A 22,862-nucleotide genomic window follows, 5' to 3' on the forward strand; every position below is an offset into this window, starting at 1 on the left:
TGGAGAATAAATCCACACCCTTCTCTCTGTGACAGTCCTTCAAGTATTTGTAAACCACTGTAAAAACATGAGGGACTTGTTAAAGGCAGTCTCTAAAGAAAAGCCAAATTCAGGGAGAGAAAAATTGCTAGCTTGCCTGGCCTTTTATTACCCTATCTTAAGTGATATAATGCAGAGGTCCTTAAACTATGAGATACTGCAGCTCTTAATATGATAATGAATTTATATGATTCCTTCATGAATATAACTAATGCTTCTATTGAGAGTAAGGTTAGGCAAGAGTTATATAACTTTCACCATATTTTCTTTGCTTAGGTTTACTGTTTTCATCATTACTGGTAGATTGTTAGCTTTCTTTGAACCACACAGCAAAACCTTTTCCATTTGAAATGCTAGAAATTTAAAATGACAAATAGAAGTATTGGACTTCACTAATTTGTATACTTAGAGATGCTCCAAAGATTGGATGTACTACTACACACCACACTAGCAGGAAACTATCTGCCAGACCCAGCACTGTTATGATTGGCAGATGGTTTTGACAGATGGCTAGACTTAGGGGTTTAGCCATCTCTCAAAACTCAGTTTGGGCTTTTGTCTCAGTTTTGGCTGCACAAGACCACAGTGAACTTGCCAAGACAAAGTATGAGTGAATTTTGACAGTATTCTTGCTTTGTCTGCACAAACCTGTTCAGCTTTAAAAAAGAAATTGTGACCCCTGCTCCAATAGCTTGCAACCATTTTAAGGGGTTACAACCCCCATTTTGAGAACCCCTGATATAATAGATCACCTTACATTACATTTTTTTTAAAAAGAGAGTAATTCCTGAATTAATCTGAGGAGAGTTTTAAAAAGCTTACCCATCTCTTCCTGAGCTACATTTCCTCTGAATAATCTGTAAATGTATGTATGTACAGTATGTATGTATGTTTGTTTGTTTATTAATTTATTTTGATACATAAAATCTTATCCATTAGGTTCTAAGGCTTCAGCCTTGGTCTGATACCTATATTTCTGGTGCAGAGAATGGCCTTGCAGTTAAACCTGGTAACTGTTCGAAATGAAGGAAAGAAAGCTTTATCCTGCTTACAGTGACTTACGTAAGGAATAACTGGAGCGGCTTTTTGATTTTCAGCTTTTGCTGGAGCACTTGGAGTGCCTGGTCTCAAGGCATGAACGCTCTCTGAGGATGACTGTAGTGAAGCGGCAAGCTCAGTCTCCATCTGGTGTTTCCAGTGAAGTTGAAGTTCTGAAAGCACTGAAGTCTTTATTTGAACATCATAAAGCGTTGGATGAGAAGGTGAGGCTTAAGTAGCTGTTAGTTTTATTGGCAAATGTTTAGCTTTAGTAAAGCCGTCTGTTTTTAACTCAGAATCTTTTAAGTCACAAAGTTGTAGTGATCTCAAGTATTGCTTTGGCTCAGCACTCTCATCAATCTTTTGATTCTTTCACTAAATGATTTCCACATTGAAAGATCTTGCCCTTTGGAGAAAATTCTCAAATATTATTGCTTTACATTCCAGGAAGTTGCTGTCAAGACTGAATTTGTGCAAGTGCTCCTCTAAAGGGATATTCCAGCCGTCCACTTCCACTCTAATTCAGCTCTGTACTTCAACTCCCAGAATGCTGGCTGGAGAATTCTGGGAGTTGGTCCACACATCTTAAAGTTGCTGAGGTTGAGAAATGCTGATTTAGGCAAATTTCCTGAGATCATCTTCTGTTTATGCTTACATCCAGGGCTCTTTCCATATGCAGAACAAATCACTATATAAAAGTTCATAGTCTCCCACAAGAGCGCTCTTTGTTATCCGAATGTGATACAGGCTCCTACTGCTGACAGTTCTGCACCCTTCTGGCATATAATGTGAGGGGAGAGTGATCTCATTAAATTGCTTACATTATGAAATGGATTTCCAGATGCTAGAGACCTTACAGCAATAAACTGCAAGAAACCTCTTTGAGACCTATTTATTAGTTTCACTTTTAAATAACACTTTTGTTTCTTTACATTTTCAGGTAAGAGAACGCCTAAGGGCGGCACTGGAACGAGTAGCAACACTAGAAGAACAGCTGTCCAGTGCCCACCAGCAAGTAAATATGCATTTCATTTTCTACTCCAAATTGCATAGGAATGTTTCTCAAATAATCTGTCAGTTCTGTTTGCAACAAGCCCATGGCATGGAGCAGCAAAGCCTGATTGAAAGTGCAGAGCGATCTGTCATTATTGAAATATCTAGACAATGTCATATCCAAGAAGGGAAAGAAAAAAAAGGAACATGACAGAATAGGTGGCAGCAGTGCAAGGGGCAAGTTCAGTTAAATACATGCATGCTTTTATTATATCACATAGTTTAAACTGCACAAAATAACTTATTTGAATGTGAATTTTTCTTTCCAATCATTTGTTGTAAGTGAAAAAATAGGTGCCCCTTCTTTGAAAGCTTTTAAAATAATGGTTTACTGTCAGAAGTGTTACAAACCCCTTGTACTGTTAATGTGTTTCACACTCTTTTTTTTCACATTTATGAGAACTCTAAGTGCTACTGAAGATGTATTTTACAGGTAAATGCTCTTCAACAAGGGTCTTCCCAAAGAGAAGCCCCTCTAGGAGAAGATGAAAAAAGGACTGAAGGCAAAGAATCTGGACAGAAGATGCTTTGGAAGGTGAGAGGCAACCTTCTGGGAACTGGATGATACCCAAGATACTATTGAAATACTGTATGTCTGCAATTGTGAGTCAGTCAATTATTTTCCATGGGACTCCTTTGCCTGTAGGCAAAGCTTGTGTTTTCTTTGCTATGTTTCTAAAATGTTGTAAAAGGTGATTGAACAGTTTCCCAGTTGTTTTAAGAGTTCATCTGATTTAGACATCTTATTTTCAAAAGGCACATTGTGTAGAGCTATACATCTTGTTATGTTGTTTAGAGATAAAAAGAATTATTGATTCATTGGCAGTTGTTGAGTAGATTTTAGAAACATGCAATGACATTTGTTCAGTTCTTTCCTTTATTACTCTCTATTGTGCTGAAGAGTTGGAAACTTTTTTTTCCTATATTACTTGACAGAGACTCCCTAATGGCTCTATACACCCAGATGATGAGGCAAGTCAGATTGTGGAATTGCAGGAGCTTCTAGAGAAACAAAACTTTGAACTAGCACAAGCTAAAGAACGGTTAGCTGGTCTGGCGGCAAGTGTTGCTGAGCTTGAAGAAGATCTAAGCACAGCCAGGAGGGATCTCATCAAATCTGAAGAAATGAGCAGCAAGTGCCAGAGGGATCTACGAGAGGTTAGAGAGCTAAATTCCAGTTGTGAAAATGATGGCATACAAAAAACCTCTAAATCAATTTAAAATAATATCAGTTTTTCTAGCTACATCTGAAGCCAAATAGCAGACTGAGGTTACTGAAGTAGCTAGAGAAATGAGTTTAGTTATGCAGTGATAAATTATAAAATTATTCTAAAACCTTCCAGAAAGGTAACCTAGTTTAAAGTATTCTGTTAAAATTCTTGAAAAAGCTTGGCAGGTTCCTTAAATATTAGTACAAGTTGTTGAAAACCCAGGTTACATTTTTTTTCTACCAGCCTCTCTTGCTTGCTGGTCTCCCTTTGCTTCTTGAAGCCTCCATGATAATACATTTGAGAGACAGTGATAGTGAAAGGCACCAATCAGTACTGTGCAGAAGTTCTTCAGCTGCCAATGGTGTGTAGAGTGTCATTTCCTGCCAGGTATCAGAGGATTTAACTGTGATGGAGTTTTCCAGCACTTGTTGCCCACTTCCAACTATAACAGTGGAAAAATGGATACAGGGTGATTCCATCTGATTTACAATGGAACTAGGTTATATGTGTAGAAGTAAACCTACATTTTTAATATTTCCTTTCCCAGGCTTTGGCACAGAAAGAAGACATGGAGGAGAGGATTACCACCCTAGAGAAGCGCTATCTGGCAGCTCAGAGAGAAGCCACTTCTATTCATGACCTTAATGACAAGTTGGAGAATGAGCTTGCCAATAAAGAGTCTCTCCATCGCCAGGTAATGGGGTTTGATGTCATGGCATGTGGAATGCCAGTGGTAATCTGATTGACAGGTTCATGGATGATGCACTCTATTTTAAAATGCCCATTTTGCCTCCTTAGCAGAACTTTCTCCCTAGATACTCTTCTTGCTCATATTATTCTTTCCCAGAAGCATTACTACTTTGCCTTCATGACCAGTACCTGCTGTTCAGCTGGACAATTGGGCTTGGCTATTCTTGCACATAAAGCTATAATAAACTACAGAATTTTTAAAAATAATGTTTAAAGTGTAAAGACAGTTAAAATTAAAACATAGCTTTCTTTGAATCAAGAAGGTTTAAAGCTTTGTCTTTGCCAACTCCATGGCTATTAAATTAGGTACCATGCATCATTTTTACAAATAGGGCACCACAATTGAAAAGGTCTATTTTCTGATTGTGGGAACATTCAGAAAATGGCCTATTATGTTGATTTTAATAGCCTACTGATTCATGTGAGAACAGCTGATCTTTATGTACAGGTTCCAAGCTATACCTAATATTGAACTTGGTTTTGTACAGGCCCAAATCCATTTACCCTAGTGGTTTAATACCCAGAGTAGAAGACTGTAATTTTAAAGTGTTTGCAGGGATTTGCTGCTGTCGCTTAACAATTTATTTATTTATTTAGGAGGATATTCAAATATTTACAAAGAAACTTCACAATATATAAAATTAATAGGGGTGTGCAGAATACTTTGATTCTGAAACATCCTGAATTCAAAACATTCCATTCTGAGCATTTCAGAGATGTTTTAAGCTGAAAACACTTCTGTTTCAAATGCAAAACACATATTTTCAGTTTGAATTACTTAAAAAATGCTCAAAACAGCCTATTTTGCATTTTAAATGGTTGTCTTACATAGAATAGAGACAGGGCATTTTGGAATCAGATTGTTCGAATTCAGAACATTTTGCACAGCTTTAAACATGTTGTGAGAGCCAGTTTGGTGTAATGGTTAAGGCATCAAGCTAGAAACTGGGAGACTGGACATAATTGAACAGATTAAAAAAAAAGATGTTATAATGAAAACAATTTAAATATTCCACAATAGCGGTAAATGTTGATGCTTGGCTTTTTAAATTGGAATCAAAAGCATGTGCAATGAAAACTGGCATTCCAAGCTTGACTTCTGATTCTGTTTTGAATATATGCATTGGAGTATATAGCTCTGGCCTAGTCTGGAACTATCCTTAGCATTTCTGGCTCCTCCTATACATTGCTGCCATTCTGCATTGTTCCACAGTGTGAAGAGAAGGCACGGCACCTCCAGGAGCTTCTAGAACTGGCAGAGCAGAAACTGCAGCAGACCATGAGGAAAGCTGAGACTCTGCCCGAGGTGGAGGCTGAGCTAGCCCAAAGAATAGCAGCTCTCACCAAGGCAAGTGGGCAAGACCATAAAGAGCTTTCAGTAAAATCCAGGGTACTGGATGGTTTGGCATCTGTCCAGGCTACATAACTTTCCTGGGATGGGAAAGCAAGTTGGAAAATGTCATGAACTGCTCATCTGTCTTCTAAAAATGGACTTTTTTAAAAAAATGAAAAGTTCAGCATAATCAATTAGACTAGCATACAGTTCTCTTAGGGGACATAATTATCCTAAGAAGTAGCTACTGGGGATGTACAGATCAGCTCTGATACAGTTCAAATAGTTGCTGCTATTCAAATCAGAAAAGCTGAAGCTCTGAATAGCTGAAGCACTGAAATGGGATACTTTGAGTTAATTTTTTGGAATTGATCAAAAATTCAGCTTGTATTCAGTTTGTGTATAGCTACCTCCTAGACTGGTAGCTTCAGGTAAGAATGGTTGTGCTGAACTTTTCAAATGATTTTTACTGGGCTTTACTGCTTAATGCATACAGAATTGGAGGGTAGTCATTGCTGCCCAAGGATGCTTTAAAGCACATTCTATCCCATTAAATAATCAGGCATTTTGTGTGATTATTTTAGTTTGGGATTAAGATCCATTTACCAAGTCTGGGGCGTTGATATAAGGTCTGTTATCTGCATATAGATGCATTTAAGAAATCAGATGGGAACATATTATACACCTCTTAAATGAAATATGTACTTATAAGGCTGGAAATCCTGGAAAATATGTGCTGCAAGATTCAAAAAGCTCTGTCAACCTTAGAGTGATGAACTCAATATGAAACTCATGTCCATGTCCTACGCTTGAGAAGGTCTATTTCTAGAATCTCTCAGAGAATAGTTTCCTACCTAGCCAAATACGTTACAAAGACAAATCCACATTGGTTATATCCCAGATGCTTGGTTATACCTATGTGATATGTGGGTGCAATCTTATATAAGAACAAGTCTTCTCCATTCCTCCCCAACCCACATTTCCAGAACTTACTTGTTCATTTAGAGCAATGTTTAGTAATTGATGATATCTGTTCCACTGATGATATGTAGAAGGACCCTGGATGGGATGTGATTAATTTATTTAAATCCATGCATGGGAAAGAATGGGAGAAATGGAGAGAAGGGCAAGCAGTCAGTCTCCAGTTTTGCTGGAGGCAGGTTGGATTGTTGGGTTGGGTGATGGCGTTATAGTGGGCAGAAGAAACAAGGATGGTCTTCCCAGCTTCTAGCTCCTGCTGCCTATGATATGAACTAGAGGAACCTGTATATTGGAAAAACATTGGTCTTTTAAATCATCAGTGAGGTACCGCTATTCAGGAGGCATATGTCTGAGTAATTGTTAGATTAGGGCTGTACAGAAATTATATTTGAACTGAAACAAACAGATATTTCATTATGATTGGTTGAAGTTGTATTCTGTCTCAGTCAGAAAAAAATCAGATCTCTTCTAACACTGAAGTAGTATAAAAAGAGAATCTCAGAATACAATCACAATGACTTATTCCAATGTAAGACAATATTAGATTTTTTTTAATGAGATGCCAGTCAGTGAACTATAACCACAGGATAATATTAATTTATTTCTTATCTGTTTGTTTTAAAGTTATAGCTGTACAAATTATTGTTAAGTACAATTCTTCATGTACTTAAAACTTACAATAATAAATATAATAACAGAACTCATATAAATATACAAATATTCTTAGAAAAAGTCAGTGCTTTGTTTTTACCTTGGTGGGATTCAGGTTCTTTGATATAGTGCTTGGTGAGGTTGAGAACCACCACCTTAGAGAATGTCTTTTTCTGTGTAGGCTGAAGAAAGGCATGGCAGTATTGAAGAACGACTGCGGCAACTGGAAACTCAGTTGGAGGAGAAGAACCAAGAATTGGCAAGGGTAAGTTGTTTTCTGTAGAGAATGTAGCTTTATGTTATTTCATGTAGCTTTATATAATATATTATTTATATTATATTGTTAAAAAGAAAATAATACCTTGGTGTTACCTGTTATGTTTGCTTCTATGATGTCAGTGTTTTATTCACAAATGGTAGCTTGCTCTGAGAAAGTGTATCCCACATGGTTGTCTTAAATCTTCAGCCACACTATTAAGTGATGGTTAAGTGATAGGTTGTTATGGTATGGTTAAAGTTGTGGAACTCAGCAATAGAAGAAATCACTTTAGCTCCATGTGTAGTATATGCAAATGTAGTATAGTTGTGTTAGGTGTAGTTACCTAGATGATTAGTAAAGGTAAAGGTTTCCCTTGACGTAAAGTCCAGTCGTGTCCGACTCTAGGGGGCGGTGCTCATCTCCGTTTCAAAGCCTTGGAGCCGGCGTTGTCCATAGGACACTTCCGGGTCATGTGGCCAGCATGACTCACGGAACGCCGTTACCTTCCCGCCGAAGCGGTACCAGTTAATCTACTCACATTTGCATGTTTTCGAACTGCTTGGTGTGCAGGAGCTGGGACGAGCAACGGGAGCTCACCCCGCCGCGCGGTTTCGAACCGCCGACCTTCCGATCGACAGCTCAGCGGTTTAACCCGCAGCGCCACCGCGTCCCTGCACCTAGATGATTAGTTGCACTTAATTTAATTTGAGTTGTAAAATCAAATAGTGCCATCTATGACTTAAACCCTATTTTTGAAACCCTATTTCTACATTCCCTTCCTTCATTTGTGCCTCTGATCAAAGTGATCTGTCTTACTTCTGGGATGTCATGTTATGTCACTTCATATGGAGTACACGGTAAGTGCCAGAAGACTGGAGAAGAGCTAACATTGTTCCAATCTTTTTTTTAAAAAGGGAGACATGGACCAATTAGCTTGACATCATAACTGGGAAAATCCTAGAAAAGATAATCAAGCAGTGGGTTTGCAAGCACTTAGAAAGGAACAAGGTGATTATTGGAAGCCAGCATAGGTTTCTTAAACATAAGTTGTTCCAGGTTTGAACAATTGTACCCAATATGTAGTCCTTAATGGATCTAACTCCTATGGACTGAGATATGCAGTGGGGTACTTCATGGTTCTGTTCTAGGCCCTGTGATCTTCAACATTTTTATTACTAATTTAGAAAAGGAGATAGAAGGCATACTCATCAAATTTGCAGGTGACACAAAGCTGTAGCGGACTGCTAACGACACCAAAGACAGGTTCAAGTTTCAAAAGGATCTTGATAGACTTAAACTTTGGGCCCTATGCAACAAAATGCTGTTCAATGGCAAGAAATGTAAGGGTCTGCATTTAGGTAGGACCCCCCCCCCCAGATGCACGGGTATGACCTGGCTTGGCAGTAGTACTTAGGAGAAGGATCTGGATGTCCTGTAGACCACAGATTAAGCATGAGCTAGCAGAGTGTTGGAAAGGAACCAATGCAGTCTTGACCTGAATCAATATGGGAATAATACTGAAATCATGGGAAATGATACTTCTGGTCTATGCTGATTTGGTCAGACTGAATCTGGAATACTGCATCTAGTTTTGGCTGCTATGATACAAGAAGGATGCTGAAGATCTAGAAAGAGTGTAGAGAAGAGCACAAATATGTTGAGAGGCTTCGAAGCTAAATCCTATGAAGAGTGATTAAAAGAAGTGAATATGTTTAGCCTAAAGAAGTAGGCAAAAGGGAGACATGATATCAGTCTTCCAATACTTGAATGCTACAAGTGGGTGTGGATTTATTCACCATAGTGCCTGAGGGTAAGACAAGAACCAACAGGTGGAAGCTTTGTATAGAGAGATACAAACTTGAAATAAGGAGGAATTTCCTACTCTGAGAGCTATTCAGCAGTGGAACAGCCTGTCTCCTGAGTTGTGGGTGCTTCCCTCCATAACTCAAGGTTTTCTAACAAAGGTTGGACAGCCATTTGTCTTGGATGGTCTGAGGATTTCTCCTCTAGAAGACCTCATAGTCACTTCCAACCCTATGATTCTATAATATAATAATTAATTAAAAGTTCAATAGTTAATGGTGGTAAAATTTTGAATATCATTATATCCTAGAATAAATCTTTGCTCAAATTAGTAGTGCAACTCACCTCTGATTTTCAGTGCTATTAATATTCATAGGGTTCTCTCAACTGATGTAAGTTAAAAAAAATTAGAGGGCAGTTCTCTCTTACATTTTTCAGTCAATAAAATGGCCTTGATATTGTTGCAAATATTTTCTTAGATTATAATGGGCTAGTTATAGTGAAAAGTAATTTCTGTTTTCTTGAATCATTAAGGTTAATTTTAATGCAATCTCAGGGCAAAATGCTTGGGAATACTTGGCTGATCTTGATATGTTCCCCAGGCCCGTCAGCGGGAAAAAATGAATGAGGAGCATAACAAGAGGCTCTCTGATACTGTGGACAGGCTGCTGAGTGAGTCCAATGAGAGACTTCAGCTTCACCTTAAAGAGAGAATGGCAGCCCTTGAAGAAAAGGTATAGTGACAGATCTTGTTGTTATGTTACATTCAAATAGGAAAACTAATTTTGCTAAAAACTGTGATGATGCTGGAATTTTGGCAAGCTCAAAAATCCATCTTAAAAAAGAAGCTGAGCTGTTTGATGGGTCGTATTATACATGTTCTGAATAGTAGCTATAGCTGCTAATATTCAGGCCAGGAACTCACGTAAAAAGAACATTAGAAAAATATTATTGCTGCAGAGCATTAGAGCATGGGGACAGGATGGACTGAGGGGTGACTCTTTGCTGCTTTGGTTTTTACAAGACTTTGCCTTCTTTTTGGGATTTTTCTCTTTGTTCTTATCATACAAGAACTATGAAAGTATGATTTAAATAGCTGCTGCAATAAATATGGAATAGAATTCTGGCTTTTTAATATTTTTTGAAATCCCTTTATTTCATTGTTCCACATTCACGCCTTGGGTTTCTGAGAAACTTATGTCTGTGTGTGTATATGTGTGGGTGAAAACCAAAGCCAGATTTGGGTTTCTTGAGACACAGTGGGGAATATGTGGGCAAGAAAGGTACTTTTGTTGATTTACTGGAAAATGGTTGGCTTTTGTGAGGAGATAGTCCTATAAAATAAATATAGATAGGATTACAAAATAATCATAACCAAGTTACAGGCATATCTTGATTCACCTATATAACACCACTACTGTGAAAGCTGCATTGGTTGCCAGTTGGCTTCTGGGTGCAACTGAAGGTTGTCACCCTTAAAGTGTCTGCATGACCACCAATAGTATCTGCCCATCCAATTAGATCTAGTGGAGTAGGCTCCCATTATATCTCTTTGCTCAGGGAGTACCATCTTCAAGGATCACAAAAACAGCTCTTCCAATTGCTGTTATCCTTTTGTGGAACAGTGTCCCCTCCTCCTTAACTCTCCATTTGGCTCCTTTCCTCCTGGTTTTTAGGAAGGCCATTAAAATGTGATTATTTCAGCAGGCCTTGGGTTTGGGATGTTGTTCTCTCTGTGTCATGTTCACCGTTCCGGTGTTTCTGCATCGTAACGGTTCGCTTGCCATGGTGCTGATACGTGTTCTGGCTGGGAGGGGGCTGCTGTGAGCCTTGTACTGCAAACGTGTTGATTTGTGCCAGATGGAATGTGTTTAGACTATCTCTGAAATGTCAAGGTCTCTTTCCCCCGTTGAGCAGCAGAGCTCGTTAGGAGCACCTGGGAATGTGGGGTGAACTGCATGTGAGGGAGGGGTTGGGCTGCTGTTTGGAATATTTTTTTTCGCAAGAATGTTCATGGCTTTATATTTGTTCTTATATTCAGATGTTGATGTGGCTTTATTTTTATTCTATATATTATGACCCAACTGAGGTACATGCCACTCAGAGTAATTTGCAATTAAAGTTGTCTGTAAGCCCAGCAAAACAAAGAAACAGCCTAGAGGTCTGAATTATACATGCAGTCCAAATCCTACCACATACCTCAGCTATTAATTTTAATTAACAACATTGCTGCTTCTTTTGTTAGTGACTTCATGTCAAATCTTCATTAAGCAGCTCAGTAAGACTCATATACCATACATACATACCCATCATGCTAATAAATGTCATAAAGAGAATAGCACAAAGAAGAATAGGGTACAGGAATTTAAAGCTGACCTTGGAGAATGCTTGAAAGAGCCATTATGGGGGGGAAGGAAGGAGTGAATTGTTAAGGAGGGAAAGCACGAGAAAGAACTCAAAATAACCCTGCCTTGATTTTGTTTGTATAAGACTGGGGAGAGAGAAGTTGAACAGGCTTTCAAGATACTTTTAATATATCTACAACAATGAAGTAGAATTCCTGGTATACCTGCAGTATTTGTTTCTTGACATGGCCTACCTGGAAGGGCTGACAAATGCTTATGACTCTAGCACTTGAATTCTAAAGGCATTAAGCAGTCTCCCTTCACTTCAAAGTTTTTTCAAGATTATGTTACATGATAAGTATATAATAAAAGATCCCCTTGTATACAGAATTAATATTCTTGAACTGAAAAACCTCTGTGTCTTGTATAATGCATTTAATCACCCAAGTTCTCCTACTACCAGAATTATTTGAATCTGTGCCACATCAAAAGCTAAAGGCATCACCAAGATATTTCAGTTCAGGCTATTTTTTTACATCTTATTTCATGCCATACATATGTTCAGATTAATCATTCTTTTATCAACAAGAATGGCAGTCAATACCATTTATAATAAAATCTCCTCTCTGGCTAATGAACCTAAAATTAATGGCCTTCAGGTTCCATTACTACTCACTTATTTCATTTATATCAGTGCTGAATAATAATAGCATTTAAACTGCATTACATCTAGGTATAAATGATTTTTTTGTAAATTCAGAGAGCCATTTCTTGTCCTATGGTTAGTCTGCTGTATAAGATTTTAACATGTAATTAGGTAGCATAAGGGCAGGCGATTGAATTGAGATCATGCAAGGAGAGGAGAGAGATTTTTACCCTTTGGCCATTCCTATAATAAATCTATGGAGAATCATCCCTTCTCATGTATCTACTGTGTGTAATTTGCTTGAGTGAGATCGTTTCTCATAACTAGCACCATCCCAGTCCAGTTCGTGAGTCTTGCTCCATATATGTAACTTGCTTTAATAACTGCAAAGACTTTATTTTGGTGGTAAATGGTTCTATCCTCTACTACCTCATCTCAGGCTCCTTTTGTTTCTAACTATTCATCTTTTGGTTTTTAAGAACACATTGTTGCAAGAATTGGAAAATACTCAAAAACAGATTGAAGAACAGCAGCATGACAAGGTAAATGCTATTACTAAGCCTTGTGTAAGGAGTACCAGGCATATTTATTAGAGTTGCTTTTAATGCCTTGAAGTTACACAGTCAGAAGATATCAAATAGTCATACCGGCATGGCTGATAGTTTATGTAGCAATAACTGCCAGTGAATGTAATTGTTGTATAATGAAGCACCTGGTGCTTCCTTTTCTGATTAAAAAAGCATAATACTAACCTCCATAAATATGCAAATGAACCACAGGTAAATGAAGTGCAGAGTCATAATCTAGAAAATATATAGTTGAGGCTTACATTCAGTAAAAATTTAGATAGATAGGTCCCAAGTATGAGGTTAATTCTATTTTTTTTTTAGATATAGATTCTTCTGTGAAAGAATATTTTCTAGCATGCTCTCAACCTTTTTGGATAGCAATTCAGAAGTGTCTCTCTTCTGTCTGTCTCTTTGCACTAGTACTTGCTGTTTCTTGCTTTATCTCATCGTTATTTGCTTGCATGCAATTTAACTTTACAAATGTATTCATTTTGATGGTTAGTAATGATTGTAGAGAAACAATTTCTGCTTTTATTCTGAACAGAGAAGGCTGTCTGATGAAATTGACAGGTTGAGATTAGAAATTGACCAGTTAAAGGCAAGAAGTGGACCTTTTCTTGACAGTGTACATACCAGGTGAGGACACTCATTTATTTTCGTGTTTTATCAACACTTCCAAAAATTAACCTCTTGAGTACTTCTGTGAAGAATAACTTTACTTATGGTTCTCTCTAGAACAATAGCCAAGTCTGCTGAAAAACTTTTATTAGTAGTATTTTCTTGTACCTTTTTGAGTGAGGCAGAAGAAGCTAAGAAGTGGTTGTGTTCATTCAGATTTGGAAAAATGTTGTTAGCCCATACAGGCTGACACCTTATACTGTGTCCAATATTATTGTGATAGATGCTGTATTATTTTTGCAAGTGAGTCACACATTGTTTTTATATAATGCAGTTAAAATTCATATTTTCCATTTGTTCAATCACTGCTTCACAGCAGCATGCATTTTATGACAATCCCATGTACTTTTGGATTTTATTGGTAAATTCTAAGTTCTTAGATTTTTTTTAATCATGACATAGAATCTTGTATACTTGAGAGAACAAAGGAATAATTTGTAGTTTTGCTTCTCCATATAACTGTTTCAAAGTAGAAGAGAAAGCTCATTTTCCCCAAGATAATTATTATGGGCAGAGGGGAAGGATTGGGTTCAGAGACAGCACATCAAAGGGCACAATGCCAGTAGGCTAGTCCTCTTCCACTCAAGCACCAGGGTCTTTGGAACACAGTGAGGAGATCAGCCTCACAGTGTTCCCTTCACTGGCAGAAAAGTGCTATTTTTCAGTGACGAAGTATACAGTTTGCTACTCAGACTGACCCCTGGCACCTGGAAGAAGCTCTTGCCTGAAACCTTAAAGGAAAAACTAGTGCCAATCTTACAAATAATGTTCTTATGAATTGGTGTAAGGTAGCATTCCATCCAAGGATATGCTATCCTGCATATCAGATGAGGAAAGTAAACAGTTCTCTCTTTTTCAATCAATAAAATTACTTTGTAAGCCCAATCAAAGCTGACTAGTACTGGGAGCATTCCTTCATGTAAGAAGGATATTATAGATGCCACCATTTTTGGAGCTAGTCTTTGCTATTTGAACACCCTGTGAAACTTTTATTAAATTATGAGGTAACCTGTGTATTAACAACTAATTTGTTTCGAGTATATCCTTTATGTAACCAAAATAATACTATCTGTGCTAAGGAGGGGTGATATCAGTAGAGTTTGGGTAATCTCAAGAGATGCTGAAGTAGAAAAAGATCTTTGTGGGGGGGATCTTGTATTAGACCCAAAAAGTGGGTTTAGCATAATGACTTTACATCTTGTTGCAAGTTGCAGGAAGGTGTTTGACATTCTCCTGCATTTTCAGGTTGCAAAACTAGTCTAATAAAATTTAGATGAAGGTGAAACTGGCTTGTTAGCTACCTATGCAGAACCAGGTGTGATCTATATCTCAACTGGAAGATCACCAGGAAATTGCAGGGCTGGAGGCTAGACTGGGATTTTTTAAAAAACAAATCCTACAAGAAGGCAGGGGGGAGCTCTTTCCATGTTTTTGACAAGAAAATGACATGAATTTGTTCACTTATTCATTATAAGTTGAGCTTGACTCAGGGAAATTTTATCCTTATCTTAAAATCTGGATAGTTGCTGTAATTTTGGGATCCAGTAGAGGGTGCATTTATATAACATGCCAACCAATTAAGTAAAGCAGCAAACGTTTGAAATGCACTAACAGTTGCTTTGTTTAGTTTTTATTTTGCAGCTTTGCTGTATACCGTAGGAATTATCTCCATATAGGGTACCAGACTCTTTTCTTCATGCCATCTATACTTCATATGAGAATATCACTTCAGTATAATAAAATGTAACGAAATTACTACTTAGATTGTCAACTGTATACATTTCATTTTGTAGCTGGTTGCTTTAACCATTGTTGATGCTACCTTATCAAGTCAGGCTCCAATTCATATGGTAAGGTTTGCAGAGACAGTACATTATGAGGCCCTCTGCCCAAGAAAAGTTGTGTACTCTTGCTTTATTGAAAAAGAAAATGTACAACTTTTTTTGTAAACTTGTCATTGTTTCTTAGCAAAAAGTATGAAATATATCTCTATATGTTTAGTCATTGTAGTCTGAATAATATTATTTCTGCTCAAGCTTTTTGTCTGATTAATGCCTGGTTTAAGAAACACTGACTTTTTTTCCCTTGTTGCCATGTTGGAGGAAAAGGGAGACGGATATGTCCCAATTAAGCTATCCTCTGATTGAGCAGTTAGCTAGGGGTAGCACATATACAGTTTTGAAAGAAGGAATTGTTCTTCTCCTTTCATCTTTTCAGTTAATAATTATTTTTGGTTCTGCAATGTGGTCTGTGAGTATCACATTCCAAATACGGGTTCTCCAGCTGTGCAAAAGCCCCACCAGAATGGGTGAGGGAGTAAATTACATTTCACCAATAGAAACATTCCCATAGCCCTTTCCAGTGGCTACGCCCCCCTCTTCTGACCTGACATTGGGCTATTCATTGCTCCTGTTTTTCCACTCACCATTAAGGTGTGGATCAGTATAGAGATAGTGGCACAGAGCCCACTTCTATGATCTCAGAACCCTCAACTGCAATCTGTACCAGACCAAAAGGAGCTATGCATAATCAGTATGGTGACATTCTATCACTGAGCTACAGTTGGAATTGCTTTGCATGGTCTCAAGGCCTCTCAATGCTGAAAACCCTACAGCAGGGGAACTTGTAGTGTTAACACCATTAGAGGGATCTATCACACTGTCTTGCTGCCAATGAGTCATCTATCTATCTATCTATCTATCTATCTATCTATCTATCTATCTATCTATCTATCTATCTATCTATCAAATTTATATTACCGCCCATCTCCCCTGATGGGGGACTCTGGGCAGTTTACAATAAATAACTTGTTCCAAATCAGTCACTAAGATGTTTATTGTAGGAAGGAGCTGTGGTATTCTGTGGAGGCAAAAGATCAGACAGAACCTAGTAGCACCTTTTCTGATTAACATATGTTTTTAAAAGGCATATGTTTTTGGGAGCTGTAGCTCACTTCACCAGATACATAAAGTGGCTAGACTGAAATTGGGATGAAACTGGAGAAGGTGGGAAGGGAGGGGAAGATGGGTTGGTTGTACAGATGCAAGTGAGACAGATTATAAGGATCTTACCAATTGATCTGTCTCACATTCCAAAGAGCAGTTTCAACTTCTGCAATACTATTCTAAAGAGTGACCCTCCCAGACCTTTGCAGAATAACCATGCGCTCTGGTTAGCAGACAGTTGTACAATAGTATAGATTGGATGTCCAACCATAAGCAAATTGGCAGAGTTGTGCTGTCTCCATCCTCACCTAGAGAGAACCTGCACACTCTCTCATATGTATGTTGCACAGAAAGCATGGTGAAAAACAGATTGTTTACCTGTAATTGTGTTCTTTGAATTATCATTTTGCATACACACAACCCATTCACCTTTGCCTGTATAGATGCTTCTTGTAGTGACTGCTTTACTTCTAGAACTGTTGAGTTAGTCCTGGGGAAATTGAGGAGAAAGTGGCAATCATGTATTTAGACATCCACAATGGAGTAATCTTGCTGTCAAAAATCTCAGCTAGAGAATATTCCAGTGGGCTTCTGTGTAGGCTCAAACCTCATATGTGTGAATGCATGGATGATCATGTGAAGAACCACAGTTATAGAGAAGTAAGCTTTCTAGCAAAGGACAGCAGAAAGGACAAGATGCCTTTCTAAAACTGTATTTAAGATAGATACAAGTGAGTATTTTGGAATGTTCCAAATCCAAGAGCTGTCTGAATAGTACTTACCAATTTTTCTAACTTCAACTGATGGCCTATGGAGACTTGTCCAGAATTATTTTGATAGCTATATCAGCTTTATAAAATTTAAATGTAAACATACAAAGCACTCTTTCTTGGTGTTCATCCTTTCCATGCTGAGCAAACTGCATTTAGCACTCTTATTTTCCTCACATCCTCACAAGTCCCCAACTGTTCAGCACTGATATTAAAAACTTAGGATTTCGTTTTTTGCTTGTAGTAATGTAGCAAAACTTCCTATGTGATGCAAAATAAAACAGAGCATTTTTAAAAACAGTATTGTTGTGCTTGATATGATGATACTGGTACTCACTATTGAACATTATAACAGGTTCCTTGTCATGTATTGGCAGAGCATGAAGTTGGAAGTCATGTGTAGGAAAAGGCCAGTTGGTAGGGCTGGAAAGACTTGCATCCAGTAGAGATCACAGCTGTTACTTTTCCTTTTGATTTTATTCTCTCCAGAGTGAAATGTGGCTCTCAGGCACAGCCAGTGTGATGAGAGATTGGTTGGTGGCCTGGGTGGGAGCTTAATGTGGCATATGACAAGCTTAACAGATAAACATTTAAAATAGAATTGAAAACTTCAGTTATATCAAGAGAATCATTAATTTTAAAAATGCACACATATCTAATTTAAAAATAAATATTCAGTTTTAGACAGTACAAGTATGTTTTTAAATCACCGAAACCTTATGGCACATTTCATGGATTTTCTGGGCCTATGTTGAATTTTAAGTACCATCAATGGCTGCTTATTATTTGATATTCAAGATTTTTTTAAACAGTCAGGTACAAATTCTTTAAATCTTTGATTGCTTTTATTTTTATCTTATTTTTTATACCCACTGCAGTCCTGAAGAATTCACATGTTACGTTCATATATATATGTATGTGTATTTATTTATTTATTACATTTATATACTGCCAGATCAAGAAAGAACCCTTGATGGTTAAAATTGTCCATTATACATACACAAGATAAAATAAAATAATGAACCAGTTCGGTGTAGTGGTTGAGGTGCTGGAGTAGAAACCAGGAAATGGTGAGTTCCCCCCTTAGACATGAAAGCCAGCTGGGTGACTCTGGGCCAGTCACTCTCTCTCAGCCCAACCCACCTCACAGGTGGTTGTTGTGGGGAAAATAGTTGTACAAAAATAAAGGTGGGATATAAATCTAATAATAATAAAATGTACATGGGACCTAGGTTAGGCAGCAGGTCTTCTCTGTAGTGGCCCCCATGCTTTGGAATATGCTTCCTCTGGAGGGATGTGTAATGCGCTCTCTCTCCATACATTCTGCAAGGTGGTTAAAACATTTTAATTCTGCAGGCCTTTGCCCCTAATTCACTGTGGCTGTTTCATCTTGGTATATGGGCCTGGCTCTGTTTTAACATTTGTTGCTCCTTCTTTGTTGTATACCACCCAGAAGTTTTAAAATATGACAAATAAAAAAACCATTGAAAACTACAGTATATCCCTCTGCCACCAGTTCTTCTCTTGATTTTATTTTGCATTCCTCTTGACAAAATTCTAGTATCTCATGATAAGTTAGCCATTTGTGTTTGCCTATTTTTTCTCATCTATAGAGTGCTTCTTGTGCTGAGACCCACAAAGGTGTTTTTGGGCACAACCTGGGTTTGTATCTATTCCGTATTCTCAATATGGCATGTCTAACATACTGATTTTTAAAATCGACGTTAACTTTGACTTTATCGTACCACAAATATCCATGCCACCCAAATCTCAGGTCGTGTCCTTCTAACTCCATGAGCTTTTTAATTCTCAGCAGCACCCACTCTTTCATCCAAACCAAACAGCAAGCTGCAAAATACAATTTCAAATTAAACCCAATCTTCCTCTTTCCTTTGCATCTTGTAACATCTTATATTTAACCTGTGTTTTTTCCCAGCCACACAAATTTAGACATATCCTTCTGCCACTGTTTAAATGGTGCATCAGTTGTCAAAACAGGTATTGTCTGAAACAAAAACACCATTCTAGGCAAAACATTCATTTTTATCACTAAAATTCTTCCCAGCAATGACAGTTGTAGTTCTCCCATCTTAACATGTCTTTATAAACTTCATTCCATGTCTTGACATAGTTATTTTGAAATAACATACAGTTCATATTTGTCATAGCGATACCCAGATATTTTACCTCTTCTCAATCTTAAAACCCATTTTATTCATCAATTCTATTTGATCCTCTATTTTCATACTTTTTGTTAACATCTTCATCTGTTAATCCTGAAACCTGCTAATGCACCACATTCTTTTAATTTTCCCTTTAAAGGAACTTCCAAAACTAACACCAAATCATCTGCAGAAGCCCTTAACTTACAAGTTTCTATTTTAATCTTTACTCCCACAATCCTCTCATCTTGTATTATATCCCTATTCAGTATTTTGAGAATTAAAATAAACAAGAGAGGAGACACTGGGCATCCCTGTCTTGTTCCGTTTTGTATCTCACAGGGTTTTGTTAGATCTCCATTAACAATTATTTGTGCTTTCTGTGAAGTATAAATTGATCTTACCCATGTTATAAAGTTTCTCCAAAATTCATATCATCCAAAACCTTGAACAAGAAAGCCCAGTTCAAATTGTTAAAGGTCTTCTCTGCATCTAAGAAAATCAATGCGGCTTGTTTTTCATTATGTTGCTCCAAATATTCTAAAATATCCAACACATTTCTAAGATTGTCCTTTAACTGTCTTTTAGGTAAAAACCCACACTGATCCCCATAAATAAATTTTTGCAAAATTATTTTCAGTCTTAATGATATCAGCCTCTTTTTTTTCATTCAGTTGTGTCTGATTCTCAGAGACTGCTTGGACAAGTCCTTGCAGTTTTCTTGGCAGGTTTTTCAGAAGTGGTTTGCCATTGCCTCCTTCCTAGAGCTGAGAGAAAGTGACTGGCCCAAGGTCACCCATCTGGGTTTGTACCTAAGGCAGGACTAGAGCTCACACGCTCACGGTTTCTAGCCTGGTGCCTTAACCACTACATGAAACTGGCTCTCCTATCAGCCTATAGTTTCTTGTTAAAGTCAAATCTAGTCCCTCTTTAGATATTAGTGCTATGTTGGCCTCTTTCCAACTCTCTGACATCTTTCCTCCCTGTAAGATAGAGTTTATTGTGTTTTGTAAAGGTTATAGAAGTTCATCCTTAAAACATTTATAATAAAAACCTGATAATCCATCTGGTCCAGGCACCTTTCCTGGTTTAATCTTTTTTATAGCTTCAGAAAGTTCCCTTATTGTTATAGGTCCATTCATAATCTGTCTCTGTTCCTCTATAATCCTAAGTAAGTTTTGTTTCTTTAGATATTCATCTATTTTCTCTAGACAGATGTCACTTCCTTTATACAAGTTGGAGTAATATTGATGAAATGCTTTTTGTGTGGCTGTATTGTCATTAATACAGTATCTCCCTCTTGTAATTTCAATTTCAATTTTCTTTTTCTTTTCATAATTTATATGCCAGCCACTTCCCTGGTTTATTTGTAAACTCAACTTTTTTTTTTTTGCTTTACATAATTCATTTTTTTCCCATTTCTCTTCCTGTTAACATAGATGACTGTTGTTGTAGAAGCTTAATTTGTTGAGAAATACTTACCTGCTCTGGAAATTTCTTTAATTCTTCTTTTTTTTAATCTCATCCAAAATAGCTTGTGTTTCTAGAGTATGGTTTCTAAAGCTTAAGCCAACAGGTACTACAAAATTGGTTGCAATACATAGAAGGGGGAAATCAGAAATTAAATACTTACCTATATTATTTATACTTTTTATATCATAAAAACAACACACTCTGCTTGATATCTTTTACTAATGCTTGACTGAGCAATAATTGTATAACTTCAGTAATTATTTGTGCATTCATAGATAATACCTTTTTTTAAAATATACCTCTGTTTTAAATAAAATAAGTTATAATAAGAATAAAAAATAAAACAAGCACAGAGTACTGTTGATGTAGCTTTTAAAAAAGGGAAGTAAATATATATCTCTATATCTGTATATGCTGTATTTTTGTTAAATTAAATTTTAACTATTAAAAAGGAAGGGAGGGAGGGAGGGAGGGGAAGCAATTGTGCCTGTATTTTTGGGGAATGAAAAAGTATTCCTGAAACAGGTCTTGATCTTGAGGACACCAAGTGTTCCCTCATTGATAATTAGCAGCACTCTAACCCCACCTGCTACTTAAATTTATTCTTATATTTAGCATCCATTATCTAAGTTTATGCTCAGTATATGTAGATTATGATAATGTAAGCTAGGTTTTTATACAAGGATGCTCATTCGCTTATAAATGTATTCAGTGGTTTGGTTGTTCTTTAGACAATTTAGACATTATTATTGGCTTAGTCTTTGATGAGGCCCTTGGGGCACCAAAAGACATGATTGCTGACACTTTCCTCACTATTTGCCAAGCATTCTGCCCTTCCTTATTTTATATTAAATAAGTCTTTTGATTAAAAAGAAACCTAATGGGAAGCTGGGATGCTGCAAAGCAAAGCACTAGTCTCAAGCATAATCTGTATTTCCAACAACACTTCTGATCTACACACAGACTCTGGATAGGATTTATCTTCTCAAGACAGAATGTTCTGGGAAACACTGAAAAGTTCCATTTTTCTACTGGACTATGGTAATTGATCTGTACCAAGCTGCTCTGGTAGCTTCCAGAAGTTCTTTACTGTTCCAAGAGATTTACTTTTGGAAAACCACTGAGCACCCCCACCCAGAAAGGCCTGATCAGCGTGGCCCTGAATTAAAACAGAACATTCATAGACAATGAAATGGCCCAGTGCTTTATTGCCTTTTAGTATGTGGGGAAGTTGTGATTGGACACACTCAACATGGCAACTTTTGTGTAAGAATATCTATAGCATAGTTATAGTAACTTAAAACTGCTGTAGAATTGTTTATTAGCTAGAAAACCCCCAAAATCTGCTCACTAGCCAGAAAAGATAAGGGACCCCTCCTGTCCTGTGACTTTCAATGCATGTTCTCTGGCAATATATCTATATTTTAGGATATTGACAGATGATAAGGAAAACCATATTAAGTATATTTAAAGTCAGGATTTCTCTATTGAAAGCTAAACTTTAAACAATACAACTTCCATTATTTATTTAAAGCAGGTATTTTTTCCCCTTTAATTTTTAATAGGTCCCTTGTTGGAAGTACTCCTGATCTCAGATATCCCCTGAGTACTATGGTCCATCCATCCACAGACCCCTTTGCAACACCTTCCAGTCTTCATCGGGCACCAAAGAGCCGTTTTGTAGCTCTGCAGGAAGAACGCTCCAAGGTAAAACTCCTGATGTTTGCCTTGCTTCAACAAATCTCTAGGGGGCAGCTCCAGTTACGTCTGCAACTTGGAGTATATCATAAAATCTTTGTATTGGCAACAGCTGCAACAGCTGTCTTGTGCTTTTAAAATGGAGGGGGGTTGGTCTTTCACTTGGCAGTGACAGCTGCAAATCTAAACCCTTCTAAAGGAAAGAGACTCCCTGTTGTGCAGAAAGGCCACTTCACTGAATAGTGGCCAGGACAGTACTTATGTGATGGGCTTGTACAGAAGGTGGTAAGATGAAATTTCAAAGGATCTTTGCAATACTGTGAAATCTGGAAAAGAAAGAAGCAGCTCTTAGCTTTTGTATTTCATTACTTGGTTGGGATCTGGTGTTGCTATTTATTTTCTTATATTTTATTTTCTAATTATTTTTATCAGCCACAATGGAGATTTGAACTGTCCAT

At 37.4% G+C, this 22,862-nt stretch overlaps 1 protein-coding gene across 1 annotated transcript in view; it reads left to right on the forward strand.

The window, feature by feature from the left end:
* PPFIA4 (PTPRF interacting protein alpha 4) overlaps positions 1-22,862 on the forward strand; it is a 109,755-nt gene that overhangs the window by 57,527 nt on the left and 29,366 nt on the right. Inside the window, exons 4-14 of the mRNA XM_063297336.1 lie at positions 1,137-1,301; positions 2,018-2,092; positions 2,564-2,665; positions 3,067-3,288; positions 3,889-4,035; positions 5,305-5,439; positions 7,238-7,321; positions 9,721-9,852; positions 12,589-12,651; positions 13,223-13,314; positions 22,272-22,413. Of these exons, the coding sequence (XP_063153406.1) occupies positions 1,137-1,301; positions 2,018-2,092; positions 2,564-2,665; positions 3,067-3,288; positions 3,889-4,035; positions 5,305-5,439; positions 7,238-7,321; positions 9,721-9,852; positions 12,589-12,651; positions 13,223-13,314; positions 22,272-22,413 (1,359 nt within the window). The remainder of the gene's footprint in view (positions 1-1,136; positions 1,302-2,017; positions 2,093-2,563; positions 2,666-3,066; positions 3,289-3,888; positions 4,036-5,304; positions 5,440-7,237; positions 7,322-9,720; positions 9,853-12,588; positions 12,652-13,222; positions 13,315-22,271; positions 22,414-22,862) is intronic.

The sequence above is a fragment of the Candoia aspera genome, chromosome 3 (genome assembly GCF_035149785.1).
Source record: "Candoia aspera isolate rCanAsp1 chromosome 3, rCanAsp1.hap2, whole genome shotgun sequence".
Taxonomy (NCBI): domain Eukaryota; kingdom Metazoa; phylum Chordata; class Lepidosauria; order Squamata; family Boidae; genus Candoia; species Candoia aspera.